Genomic DNA, 14,734 nt, shown 5'->3' with positions numbered 1-14,734 from the left:
GGGGGCAGGGGCAGGGTGCCTCTTGGGACGGGTACTATGTGACTAGCGCATTCCTGGGGCCTGATATTGTATCCTCACTCACCAGTGAGGTCATGTCTCTATCTGTTCCAGACAATGGGTGTTCCCAATTTGTAGGAAAGAGAGAGGGGGGGGAAAAAAAAGGGAAAAAAAGTGGGAGGAGGAGGGGAAAATACCACTGGAATTCTATTGGTTGTGGGGTGTTTTACTTTGCTGTGATTGGGTTGGCACCAGTGTTCCAGGGAATCCCAGTGGCCAGTCATTTAAGCCTTCTTTGTGAGGCTCGTGTGCAGCAGAAAATCATAGTGGTGCAGTGGAGTTCACCACAGTTCTCTGAAGAGAGCAGAGCTATCCGACACACCTTCAGATAGGCTCCGTTTCTCTTTGGACCTGTATCTCAGCCCTACAACTTGAGAACTATGGATTTGACCTCTGGGGTAGAGCAGGTGAGTGAAACACACTTGTAAATGTTTTCGTCATCATCAACAACAACAACAAAAATAAGTGTTTTAAAAAATAAAATAAAAAAGAAGATAATTGTAGCAGCAACCACAAAATCTATGCATAATCTTCCATATTTCCTGTCGTGTTTTCCACTGCTGTTCTGTACTAGTCTGTTTTTGTGTGGAACGGTGGGGATGGGGTTTCTCATAGGAATGCAACACTTTATATTCTGACCAGTAATCCTCCAAAACCCTTTTTTATATTTATATATATATATATATATATATATATATATATAAACATCAGTCGATCTCCCTGCATTCGAGAAATCATTTAGACCCCTTCACCACATGTTGTTACGTTACAGCCTTATATTTCTTTCCCCCTCATCAGTCTACACACACTACCCCCCCCATAATGACAAAGCGAAAACACAGAAATACCTTTGTTACATTTATTCTCACCCTTTGCTATGAGACTTGAAATTGAGCTCAGGTGCATCCTGTTGCCATTGATCATCCTTGAGATGTTTCTACAACTTGATTGGATGAGATGTTTCTACAACTTGATTGGATGAGATTAGTCAGGAAGGAGGGAAAGATGAACGAGGGAAAGCTGAACGGAGAAAAGTAAAGAGATCCTTGATGAAAACCTGCTCCAGAGCGCTCAGGACCTCAGACTAGGGTGAAGGTTCACCTTCCAACAGGACAACGACCCTAAGCACACAGCCAAGACAACGCAGGAGTGTCTTCAATACAAGTCTCCGAATGTCCAGCCAGAGCCCGGAGTTGAACCCGATCTAACATCTCAGGAGAGACCTGAAAATAGCTGTGCAACAACGCTCCCCATCCAACCTGACAGAGCTTGAGAGGACCTGCAGAGAAGAATGGCAGACACTCCCCAAATACAGGTGTGCCAAGCCTGTAGCGTCATACCCAAGAAGACTTGAGACTGTAATCGCTGCCAAAGTAGTGAGTAAAGGGTCTGAATAGTTATATTTCCGTTATTTTATTAATTTGCAAAACTGTATGAACTTGTTTCTTTTTTTCTGTAATTACAGGATGCTGTGTGTAGATTGATGAGGGGGTGGAGAGAAACAATTTAATCCACTTTTAGAATTAATAATAACTTTAACAAATTGTGTAAGTCATGGGGGTCTGAGTACTTTCCGTGCATTTTGTTTTGACCAGACCTCTATGGGTCATTTCAGACACGGCTTATGTTTAATGGAAGGCTAAAAGAAAGCGTGCTACTTTTTGACTGGTATGCATGTGTTGAACGGTGTCATCTTATTGGAACAGCGGGAATGGACACATGAGTACTGCACACACGGTTACATATGCACTATATACACATGGCTTTAGTACTGTAGATATGTGGTAGTGGTGGTGTAAAAGGCCTGAGTTGTGAAATCTGTGAATGTATTGTAATGTTTTTAAAATGGTATAAACTTGCCTTCATTTACCTGGACCCCAAAGGAAGAGCAATGGGGATCTCATAATAAATACACATATTGAAAGCAGTGTCCTCTAACAAAGACTTTCCACTGGCTGCGGTGTTGAAAGGTCTGTCCTCTAACATTCACCTGTCAATGTTGACCGGCTTTAGACCGTTGGAAATACCAAAACTAAGCCACGACCTTTCTAAAATCATCTCTGAAATATCTTGACCGTCTCTCTCTCTCTCTCTTACTTGACCGTCCCCACGGATTTATCCTGAATTCACACATTGTTGTGCTGCAGATGATACCATTAAAAAAATACCTCTCCCTCCCTGTGGGAGGTGCCCTACTATTGACTAGAGCCCTATGGGTCCTGGGTAAAGAAGTGTGCTAGATAGGGAATAGGGTGCCTTTATGGGATGGCGTCTAGGTCTAGTCTGTCTCTGTCACAGCTATTCCTCCTGTCACACTAGAGACTAAGACGGAACACATCATTTCAACAGGACAGGCCCGTTAAAATGCTTATCCACATTTCAACAACAACCCCAACCGTGTTCTTGTACTCCCACAATGTTGTTAAATTGACGAGTGACACATTTTAACAAACTCTGGAAACGGTCCTGAACCCCACGCTGAACTCCTCGACTCCACAATAGGGAAGGAACGGTTCACGAAAGACCCTCAGTGTTTCAGAAACGAAGTATTCCACAGTCCAATCAATAAACTGAGTTTTTGATGAAACAGGAAGCTAGAATAAATACAATGTTACCACAAAAGAACAGTGTGGTATTTTATTAATCTACAATCATCTCTCTATAGTTGATTGGATGTGTCAGCGTGTGCTTATTGGACACTAGAGAGGCCCTTGAGCTGACCCACTTCAGTTTAGATGTGTCCTCCTCCATCCAAGTCTTTCCTATGAGTTATTAGGCCCTTCAGCCCCCCCCCCCCCCCCCCCCCCCCCCCCCGGCTCTGGCTGAGTTCCTAACTTCATACTTAACGTGTTTAGAATGACAGCGCTGTTACAACATTACAGCCCTGGTCCTTTACAACGAAACATAGATCCTCCACACTTCCTTTTGCTTTGCTCTCTCTTCCCGTCCGACTAAAGCAACATTGGTTTTAAGGCAGCACACCATTTTTCTTATTTTCACACCCTAATGTGGTTGCAATGAATGTCTATTTACTTTTCATAGCAACACTATTTACGGAGAAATATGTAGCCAACATCTCATTATTTTACGCAGAAATATGTAGCTAGCATATCTCACTATTTATGGACAAATATGTAGCTAGCATATCTCACTATTTAGGCAGCAAAATGTTACTAGCATATCTCACTCGTTATGTATTTATACTCCAAGCAATAAGACTGATTGGGTTATTGTGGCTCTATAAATCACACTTTTTTTCTGGTTTGAGAGAACCTGCAGTGTGTGTGTGTGTGATCGTCTGTAAATTGTGTGTGTGCGCCACCTCTGAACAACATTGTCATTCAGACAGTTGTTTACTTTGGCGGTCTCATTAGTGCATAACAGACTCCGAAGTGGCTGCCTGCGTTGACACCTATTTACCCTGACCGACGGCCATCAGAGCTGTGGATTATAAAAGGGATTTGATACCATGGTTGCCCTCCTAGTTTGTTTTGTTGCTCTCCTCTCTCTAATGCTGTCTGCTTAACCTTTTCAACAGACACCTTTCAGAACAGAAGGACTGCTTGGGGTTGGCACCCCTATGATCTCTGGCCAAAAGTAGTGCCCTATATAGGGATTAGGGTGCCAGTCCTGGTCTAAAGTAGTGCCCTATATAGGGATTAGGGTGCCAGTCCTGGTCTAATGTAGTGCCCTATATAGGGATTAGGGTGCCATTTTGGACGGGCCCTCTGCCCTGTGTGTCCTTCGAGTCCCCTGTCTCTGTCGTGTCTCTTCTCTGTTATTCCTGTGTCGGACAGCGTGATCGATCGTTGTACATAAAGCAGAGCTGGCAGTCCACTCTGTAACATCATGGATTATAAATAGACCGGGAGGGGAGGGAGGGGTCAGGCGCACGATGCTCTACTCATTGGTCGCTCTTCAGAAAAGCGTCTCCGAGTAGGAGTGCTGATCTTGGATGAGTTTTTTTTTTTGCCTTTTAGATCTCAATGAAGGAGTCTACAGTGGCTTGTGAAAGTATTCACCCCCCCCTTGGCATTTTTCCTATTTTGTTGCCTTACAACCTGGAATTTTTGGGGGGGGTTTGTATCATTTGATTGTGAAACAAACTAGAAAATAAGAAGAAAAAAAACAGAACTTGAACATAACTATTCACCACCCTACTTTGTAGAGCCACCTTTTGCAGCAATTACAGCTGCAAGTCTCTTGGGGTATGTCTCTATAAGATTGGCACATCAAACTACTGGGATTTTTGCCCATTCTTCAAAGCAAAACTGCTCCAGCTCTTTCAAGTTGGATGGGTTCTGCTGGTGTACAGCAATCTTTAAGTCATACCACAGATTCTCAATTGGATTGAGGTCTGGGCTTTGACTAGGCCATTCCAAGACATTTAAATGTGTCTTTGTCCTCTTTGTTGCCTCTGATTAATGCCCTTCTTGCCTGGTCTGTGAGTTCTGGTGGGCGGCCCTGTCTTGGCAGGTTTGTTGTGGCGCCATATTCTTTACATTTTTTTTTATAAAGGATTTAATGGAGCTCTGTGAGATGTTCAAAGTTTCGGATATGTTTTTATAACTCAACCCTGATCTGTACTTCTACACAACTTTGTCCCTGACCTGTTTGGAGCGCTCCTTGGTCTTCATGGTGCCGCTTGCTTGGTGGTGTTGCAAACTCTGGGGCCGTTCAGAACAGGTGTGTTTTTATATTTCTATATATTACTGAGATCATGTGACACTTAAATAAAGTCCACCTGTGTGCAATTTAACTAATTATGTTACCTCTGAAGGTAATTGGTTGCACCAGATCTTATTTAGGGGCTTCATAGCGAAGGGGGTGAATACAAATGCACTCACCACTTCAGTTTTTTTTTCTTTTTTCTCTGAAACAAGTTTTTTTTCTTTTCACTCCACCAATTTGGACTATTTGGGTATGCCAATGACATGAAATCCATTCAAACTACAGGCTGTAAGGGAAAAAAATAGGAAAAATGCCAAGGTGGGTGAATACTCTTGCAAGGCAATGTATATGGGGGAGGGGGGGGCGGGGGATGATTCTAGATCAGTACGCTTTGTGAATAAGGGCCATAGTCTCTCAGAACAAGGAACCCCCCCCCCCACCCATCAGGCTTTGTCCAACAGAGAGAGACTAAAACAACCTGGCTCAGGTCCCAAGTTAAAATAAACATCTTCAAGTCTATTCTAAGCCGTTCATTCATGAGCTTGTTGTTTAGACTGAGTTGAAGCATTTAAGGAAGAGTTGGCTTATAGTCCGACACTACAGAATTCTACTGGAGGATCACGCGTTCAGACACACGGTGTGTAAGCAATAAGGCACCTCGGGGAGTTAGCACGCTGCTGCAGGAGACACAGGACAGGGCTGCTTCATCAGCGTCCCTGTACAAACTGCATACAGATTAACACACAGATTAACACAATTTCCCGTAAACTGTTGTGTGTTCCTTTTTTCCCTCAATGCTTTCAGGTTACTATTGGATATAATTGTGTCAACAGTCATGATTTTTTTTTTTTCAGTCTCGATGACATCATTCTAGTCGTGGTGTATCTGTAATCCGTGACATCACTCTGCTCATCCTTCTAATGTTTTAGGACTCTAAAATGGTGGCTGTAAAATATATTTTGATTTGTTTAACACTTTTATGGTTACTACAGGATTCCATATGTGTTATTTCATAGTTTTGATGTCTTCACTGTTATTCTGTGTGTGTGTGTGTGTGTACGGCCCTGTGAGTGTGTGTTCTATATGATCTGCCAATGGCATTAAACAACGCATGTGTGTCCATGTATACTGATGATTCAACCGTAAAGATGGGGAGAGGTCTGTCCGTAATAAAGAGATGCTCTGCATTCCACAAAGCAAGTTCCTGCAGTTTCTAGTTTTATCTTGATAATTCCCAGGTCCAGTGTTGGAAAGACCTGGTGATACTGCAGCTGGCCCAGAACAGAGCGGCACGTTTTGGCTCTTCATTGTGAACAGAGGGGCTGTACATCAAGGAAATGTACAGTATTTTACAGAGCCATGAATGCATGGAACTCCCATCTTTTATATAGCTCAAATAAACATTAAACCTGGTTTTAAAAAAAAATTATAATTAAACTGATAAAGCAGAACACAACCTCCATGTGACCCACGTGTTGTATGTATGTTCTGACATGTAGCTGATAGATGCGCACACACACACACACACACACACTACATATTACTGTTTTTAAACATATGTCAAGTATTTTTTTTATCTGTAAAGTATGTTTTGTTGTGACCCCAGTAAGACAAGCTGTTTATTTATTTTTATTTACCCAGGTAGGTCCAGTTGAGAACTAGTTCTCATTTACAACTGAGACCTGGCCAAGATAAAGAAAAGCACTGTGACACACAAACAGAGTTACACACAGAATAAACAAACCTGCGGTCAAGGCTAATGAGGATCCTAATAAATCGCGTCACACAGGGGTGTATGCTTTATGAGTTGAGGCTACGGAGCTTTCAAAGGGCCCTGAGGCTCCAGTCGGGTGTCCACTGAGTGTTTTTCCTCCCTGGATTACTTGTCTAATCATTTGTCCCCCTTCTCTCTCTGTCTGTCTCCTCTCTCTCTCTCCCCAGATGTGGTCAGCGGCTGTAGTAGGGAAGGGTGCAACGTGTCTGTCATGTAAAGGGATCTGCTCTGGATTTCTCCCCCATTCCTGGAGGTAGTTTATCCCCAACGTTAACGCACGCGCACACACACACACACACACACACAAGCAGTGGTGTAAAGCAGGATGGCTTCCTAAGTTCCCTTTAGTTCTCCCCTAACGGTTCTGGAATGTTTTGCTCCATTTGCCTCGACTGCCTCGCTGCCGCCGATGGCCATAATGGAGTGTTTTTGTTTGGAGTTATATATAGTGGAAGATGAATGGTCCTGAAATGTTGTCCTTTTACCGAATGGCACCCTTTTCCTAGACTACTTCTGACCAGAGCCCCCCTAAAGGGCCGGGGAGGGGGAACCACTGTTTGCCCCCCCCCCCCCCCCCCTCCCCCGGGCAAACAGTGGTGCCTTATATAGGCAGCGGGGCTATTTGGCACTCAGCCACTGACTAATCGATGATATTCACACCGTTCTAGAACTGACCAGAATCCACGGCTCCCATTCAACTCTTCCTAAGACGTATTTTGTGTTTCTTTTTTTTTTTAGCTTTGGGGCTAAACTACTTTTGATAGTTGTTCAGCTGAACCAAACAAAAATAGATTTTGTTCTATTGCTGTGGATATGGAGAGGTACTTCCTGCACATCTTTTAGTTGGAAGACTCATCCTTCAAGTTCAGAATGCTTCTAATATCCCATAACTCTTTGCATGAATGAGGAAAATTCTAGACATGAATCCGTTTATTTTCCAAAGCTTGTGAATATGACTCGTTCTAACCTAGGTCTCCAACCTAGGCCGGGGTATTGAAATCCTACCCCATGTTCCGGAACACTGCTGGTTTTCTGTTCTACTTGATAATAAATTGCACCCACCTGGTGTCCCAGGTCGGAATCAGTCCCTGATTAGAGAGGAATCACCCACCTGGTGTCCCAGGTCTAAATCAGTCCCTGATTAGAGAGGAATCACCCACCTGGTGTCCCAGGTCTAAATCAGTCCCTGATTAGAGAGGAATCACCCACCTGGTGTCCCAGGTCGGAATCAGTCCCTGATTAGAGAGGAATCACCCACCTGGTGTCCCAGGTCGGAATCAGTCCCTGATTAGAGAGGAATCACCCACCTGGTGTCCCAGGTCGGAATCAGTCCCTGATTAGAGAGGAATCACCCACCTGGTGTCCCAGGTCTAAATCAGTCCCTGATTAGAAAGGAATCACCCACCTGGTGTCCCAGGTCTAAATCAGTCCCTGATTAGAAAGGAATCACCCACCTGGTGTCCCAGGTCTAAATCAGTCCCTGATTAGAGGAACAAAAAAACAGATACATTGGAGGGATCAAGTAGATCCATAGGTCGCTGGTTCTGATCGAAGGACCAATCAGAAACGAGCACACACCCATCCATCACAGAGTGGAAGTGTTTTGTACAAGAATGTATGTTAGCTATTTTATATCATCACCTGTTCTGCCCTGTTCTGCCCTGTTCTGCCCTGTTCTACTCTGCCCCGCCCTGTTCTACTCTGCCCTGCCCTGTTCTACTCTGCCCTGTTCTACTCTGCCCTGCCTTGTTCTACTCTGCCCTGTTCTACTCTGCCCTGCCCTGTTCTACTCTGCCCTGCCCTATTCTACTCTGCCCTGTTCTACTCTGCCCTGTTCTACTCTGCCCTGCCCTATTCTACTCTGCCCTGTTCTACTCTGCCCTGTTCTACTCTGCCCTGCCCTGTTCTACTCTGCTCTGCCCTGTTCTACTCTGCCCTGATCGGTTCAGCCCCCCCCCCCCCCCCCATCAGGAAAGCATGCAGGGTGTCCAGACCCTGGAGGATGACTTTACCTTTTCATATGACCTATTCTCTGCCTCCAGAAAAGCCTGTACCCAGTGTGGCTGCGGTGTGGAAGACCACGGTCACCGCTCAGACCTGGAGGACGATCACAAGATGGGTCGTCTCCTCGCCAACTCCAAATACGTCCACCTGACAGCCAAGGTGGTCTTTTTGATTTGATGCTTTTGAACATTTTCAAAACCACAATTCAGGTGGATACACTGCATTTCACTGCATTTCATATCTTCAAGGAGATTAAGTTGTTCTGCATCCCTGGTAAAAGAGGTCTTCTGACGTCAATGGGACTTCATCAGATAAATAAATCATGTTATTTTATTGGATAGAGCAGGTCTGGGCAATTCCAGTCCTCGGGGGGGAGGGGGGTCTGATTGGTATCATCCCCCCCCATCTCTAGCAAACACACCTGATTTTTTAAAACTATTTGCATATTTAACTAAAGAATACGAATAGTTGATTTTTGGAGTTCGGTGTGTTGGCTGGGGGATAAAAAGTGACCGCAGTCAGGCCCCCCCCTGAGGAGTTACCCAAGCCTGGATTAGAGAGACATGAAGGATAGAGGAGAAATAGCACAGGGGGTCGGCGTGGAACCCAGCTACAACAGGATGTGTATTCTGGAGCCATCAGTTTAGACCCTCTGACCACCCGAAGGCCATAAATCCATTTCCGTTTCCGTTGTGTAACAGGTGAAGGGCATCCGAGTGTACAAACGGAACCGTATGGTCATCACCAACCCTGTGGTGTCCAGGAAGGACCCCACCTTCAACACCATCACCTACGACTGGGCCCCGCCAGGACTCACACAGAAACTGGTGAGGAGGGAGGGGGGGTCACCCTGACACACAGTGGGCACACTTCCTGCATGTCAGCCGACGAAAGAACCACAAGGTTTATTTCCAGACCTTATGTCTTTCTGTCCTGCTAACGCGCTCCTCTCTGCTCTGACACGAGGCCTCAAGGGTCCCTGTGGACAAAAGGCCTGGTCGGACCTGGTCCAGCGCCTACATTTTTAAAGAGCTCCATTAAAGATTTGCTCTCTTCCAGATTAGGACCTGACTGTAACAGCAGTGAGCCTCAGCCAGAGGCAGCATTGAGGTGTGATGTCGTAGAGGTCAACACGGTTCCAGGCATTTCCCACCTTTAGTCAGTCAGAACTAGTCCGTCCACAGCCACCATCACCACAGAGCCGTATGTTTAGAGTTCGGCTCTTTTTAGATTCGTTTTCTTCTTATTCTAGATATTCAGGTACATAGCATGTTTGTTTTGTTCTTATTCTAGATATTCAGGTACATAGCATGTTTGTTTTTCTGCTTATTCTAGATATTCAGGTACATAGCATGTTTGTTTTTCTGCTTATTCTAGATATTCAGGTACATAGCATGTTTGTTTTTCTGCTTATTCTAGATATTCAGGTACATAGCATGTTTGTTTTTCTGCTTATTCTAGATATTCAGGTACATAGCATGTTTGTTTTTCTTCTTATTCTAGATATTCAGGTACATAGCATGTTTGTTTTTCTGCTTATTCTAGATATTCAGGTACATAGCATGTTTGTTTTCTTCTTATTCTAGATATTCAGGTACATAGCATGTTTGTTTTCTTCTTATTCTAGATATTCAGGTACATAGCATGTTTGTTTTCTTCTTATTCTAGATATTCAGGTACATAGCATGTTTGTTTTCTTCTTATTCTAGATATTCAGGTACATAGCATGTTTGTTTTCTTCTTATTCTAGATATTCAGGTACATAGCATGTTTGTTTTCTTCTTATTCTAGATATTCAGGTACATAGCATGTTTGTTTTCTTCTTATTCTAGATATTCAGGTACATAGCATGTTTGTTTTCTTCTTATTCTAGATACAGGTACATAGCATGTTTGTTTTCTTCTTATTCTAGATATTCAGGTACATGGCATGTTTGTTTTCTTCTTATTCTAGATATTCAGGTACATAGCATGTTTGTTTTTCTGCTTATTCTAGATATTCAGGTACATAGCATGTTTGTTTTTCTGCTTATTCTAGATATTCAGGTACATGGCATGTTTGTTTTCTTCTTATTCTAGATATTCAGGTACATAGCATGTTTGTTTTCTTCTTATTCTAGATATTCAGGTACATGGCATGTTTGTTTTCTTCTTATTCTAGATATTCAGGTACATAGCATGTTTGTTTCTATTCCCCATTTAATGTTAATGGGGAGCTCAGTGGTGGATGAAGTACCCTGTTCTATATACACCATAAACTCAAGTATTTGATCAGTTAAGTTGGCTGATGTTGATCAACATTTCTCTGGCTAGCTAACGGAGAATGTAATCTAGCTAGCAAGATGCCTTAAAATTATCACCTCAAACTTTCCAAATGCCAGTTGTTTTTCGGGTTACAGCTCATGAAGTATGGTTCATCACCTTCTCACCCCCGGTCTCCGTGGTCAGGCATCTCACCTACCTCTCAGTTTTCGTTCAGGGGACGCGCTGCTGTAATTGACAAGCTGTCTTTCCAGAGCGAGCTCTGATACTGTAACTAGCACATCGGTTGTCTCTTCTCTCTTCAGTCGTGTGCTGCGTTCTGTAATGTAAACTCAAAAATCAAATCAAATGTATTTACATAGCCCTTCGTACATCAGCTGATATCTCAAAGTGCTGTACAGAAACCCAGCCTAAAACCCCAAACAGCAAGCAATGCAGGTGTAGAAGCACGGTGGCTAGGAAAAACTCCCTAGAAAGGCCAAAACCTAGGAAGAAACCTAGAGAGGAACCAGGCTATGTGTGGTGGTCAGTCCTCTTCTGGCTGTGCTGGGTGGAGATTATAACAGAACATGGCCAAGATGTTCAAATGTTCATAAATGACCAGCATGGTCCAATAATAATAAGGCAAAACAGTTGAAACTGGAGCAGCAGCACGGCCAGGTGGACTGGAGACAGCAAGGAGTCATCATGTCAGGTAGTCCTGAGGCATGGTCCTAGGGCTCAGGTCCTCCGAGAGAGAGAAAGAAAGAGAATTAGAGAGAGCACACTTAAATTCACACAGGACACCGAATAGGACAGGAGAAGTACTCCAGATATAACAAACTGACCCTAGCCCCATTGGCTGAGCCTTGGATACAGCCAGTAGTGATCCAAACGCATCACTCGTTCGCTTACAGCCAAAGCCCCCCCCCCTTCTCATGGGATTTACGCGAATGACAAAGATCACCTATTTTTTTATTTAAAATGGCGAATGTCTGTCCCTGACAGATACCCTTACAAAAACTACTTAAGTAAAAAAAATACTTTGAAGTACTATGTAAGTACTTTATACCACTGGGGAAGCTAACATGTTAATGGGGTTCTAACATGGCTGCTATAGAATGTTGTAGTGTCATGTTAATGAGGTTCTAACATGGCTGTTATAGAATGTTGTAGTGTCATGTTAATGGGGTTCTAACATGGCTGTTATAGAATGTTGTAGTGTCATGTTAATGGAGTTCTAACATGGCTGCTATAGATTGTTGTAGTGTCATGTTAATGGTGTTCTAGCATGGCTGTTGTAGAATGTTGTAGTGTCATGTTAATGAGGTTCTAACATGGCTGTTATAGAATGTTGTAGTGTCATGTTAATGGGGTTCTAACATGGCTGTTATAGAATGTTGTAGTGTCATGTTAATGAGGTTCTAACATGGCTGTTATAGAATGTTGTAGTGTCATGTTAATGAGGTTCTAACATGGCTGTTATAGAATGTTGTAGTGTCATGTTAATGTAGAAACCGTAATGTTCCACCTGTAGAATGGGCTCTGCATCACCTAGTCTGACCTACACAACAGAAAACTACATCGGATTGAGAGTTTCATTTCATCTGTTATATGATCTCAATGTAGTCTTTGCTTTGCGTTTTTTTTCTGACACTGTACAGCTGATGTATATTTCTGTTAGTGGTACAGTGAATATTAGTGGTCTCTCTATAAGAATACCTCAGTTGTATGATGCAGCGAGAAACAGGATCCAGCCTGCCTGCTAAAGCCTGTGTGTGTGTGTGGGCCTCTCCTGCCTGTCTCCCTCATGCTCTTAAAGCCAGGGCTGGCCTTCCAGGAATCCTTCATCAGGACACTCTAATGACAGGCATGAGTGATGAGCTTTACCCCAGGATTGTAGAGTGGTGGAATGGTGAGTGGTGAGCTTTACCCCAGGATTGTAGAGTGTGAGGCAGACAGAGAGTGGTGAGCAGAGCTTACCCCTTAAAGAGTGCTGTAGCCCACCCTATCCATCCTAGATGTGCTTACAAAGAAAACCTCAGTCACATTGGGTTTTCTGACAGACGTCTACTATTTACAGAGGCTGTTAGGAATGTGTTTGACATCTGTTATTAGGGGAGAGATGAAGGATGATTGGCTGTTTTGAGAGACTAGCTAGATACGTTTTTGTTAGAGATGGAGAGAAGAGGAATAGAGTGGCGTGCCAGGACACAGAGCGCTGACAGAAGAGAAGCAGGGTTGTCCTAGGTCACAGCTGTGGTTTGGTAGGCCCAATAGTCGTGGTGGTTGGTTTGATTAGTGAGGTAGGGATGGAAGGCTCTGCTAGCGAGGCAACATTGTGTTGACAGCAGCCTGAAGGCTGAAGGAGAGAGTGATGGTCCCCCAGCTCTCTCACAGCACTGTGAGGGTTAGCTGATTGGCCAGCACTGTGGAACCGCTCTGGAATGTGTGTGTGTGTGCGTGCCCCTCCCCCCCCCCAATAAATAAAAATGTCTGCCAAGAGGTTTTATTTGTCTTAACGCTAGTTAGACTGCTCTTAAAGTGGTGGTATTAAACATCACCATAAAGGCTGCTCTGTTAATAACAACGAGTCAGTGTTGCAGCGTGGGTAATGCGGTCTGCTGCGGTGTGGGTGTGTATGGGGCAGCACAGGGAGATGGGCCTCGGAGAACTACAGTATGAATGGACCTCTCTGTGCTCTGTTCCCTAACAGGGACCCTGTCGATTAGAGCAGTGGTTCCCAACCAGGGGTAATAGGGACCCCTGGGGGCACTTGGTCTAGCCACAGGGGGTAAAATGCACACGAAGGGGGGGTAGTAGTAATCTAGGCAGAGCAAAATTCAGTTGGAGGTACAGTAACTGATTTTAAAGGTTAGGAACCACTGAACTAGAGGTTGTGTTTCTCCACTACCGGGAATGGGGGAACACGCCGCGGTTGTCTCCCATATGGCCCTGGTCTAAAGTCGTTCACCACCTAGGGAATAGGGTGCTGTTTAGGTGCCGCTGTAGGATGTTGCGCAGTTTCTTTTTTTAAAATGCTTTTCTCATGTTAAAGGAACCAATCTCAGGTCCCAAAGCCACTTATAGCTGCTGCTGACTATACAGTCCTTATTTTTAACAAACAGAACCAATCAAAGATGAAACTCTACCGTTTAGCTGAAGCAAAATACTCAAGTATTTTACCCAGCTCCTAAAAGTAACACAAATACTTGTCTGGACATGTTAGATCTGGGGCTATTGTTGCCAGTGCAACTCAATATTAGGAAGGTGTTTCTACTAATGTTTGGCATACTCAGTGTATATCTTGTAAAGCGACGGGAGGGGGGGGGATTTGTTCATTTGAATTTCATGATTTTGTTTTATTATTTAAACGTGGAACATGAATTGCATCATTCAAGTCGGGAGTGTGTCCCAAAAGTGATGAATTAATGGAGCCCCTCAGAGCGAGTTGATATGAGCGAGGGGGTGGTTTAGGATTTACGGCCTCTCTCTCTCTTCTTACTCCCTCTTTCTGTCCTCTCTCCGTCCCTACCTGTGTCTGTCTCTCTTCTTACTCCCTCTTTCGGTCTTCACTCCTCTTTCTGTCCCTACCTCTGTCTCTCTCTCTTCTTACTCCCTCTTTCTGTCCTCTCTCCATCCCTACCTATGTCGCTCTCTCTCGCTCTCTCTCTCTCTCGCTCTCTCTCGCTCGCTCTCTCTCGCTCTCGCTCTCTCGCTCTCTCGCTCTCTCTCGCTCTCTCTCGCTCTCTCCTTTCCAGGCCATGCTGTATATGGAGTTGCTCCCAGAAGAAAAGCGTCCTGTAGCAGGGACTGAGGGAGCGATGTACCGGCGCAGGCAGCTGATGAGACAGCTGCCTGTCTACGACCAGGACCCCTCCCAGTGCCACGGGCCACTACCAGAGGATCAGGTTAGATTTGATTTGATTCACTACTTGTCCAAATAAATAAATCCTATATTTTTTGGATTTGTCCACATGTTTGATAG

The 14,734-nt window shown here is 44.2% G+C and overlaps 1 protein-coding gene across 2 annotated transcripts in view; it reads left to right on the top strand.

Annotated features, from left to right (window-relative positions):
* Nucleotides 1-294: 294 nt before the first annotated feature.
* The window catches only part of LOC139371463 (LIM and cysteine-rich domains protein 1-like), a 34,793-nt gene continuing 20,353 nt past the window's right edge, over nucleotides 295-14,734 (top strand). Inside the window, exons 1-5 of one of the 2 annotated variants that reach the window (XM_071111896.1) lie at nucleotides 295-464; nucleotides 6,670-6,755; nucleotides 8,545-8,665; nucleotides 9,208-9,333; nucleotides 14,508-14,657. In XM_071111896.1, coding sequence (XP_070967997.1) covers nucleotides 438-464; nucleotides 6,670-6,755; nucleotides 8,545-8,665; nucleotides 9,208-9,333; nucleotides 14,508-14,657 — 510 coding nt within the window. In that variant the 5' untranslated portion in view covers nucleotides 295-437. The remainder of the gene's footprint in view (nucleotides 465-6,669; nucleotides 6,756-8,544; nucleotides 8,666-9,207; nucleotides 9,334-14,507; nucleotides 14,658-14,734) is intronic. The other variant, XM_071111897.1, reaches the window with a different exon arrangement.

This window comes from Oncorhynchus clarkii, chromosome 17 (assembly GCF_045791955.1).
Source record: "Oncorhynchus clarkii lewisi isolate Uvic-CL-2024 chromosome 17, UVic_Ocla_1.0, whole genome shotgun sequence".
In the NCBI taxonomy this organism is placed as follows: Eukaryota; Metazoa; Chordata; class Actinopteri; order Salmoniformes; family Salmonidae; genus Oncorhynchus; species Oncorhynchus clarkii.
This window is presented reverse-complemented; position numbering and strand designations above follow the sequence as displayed.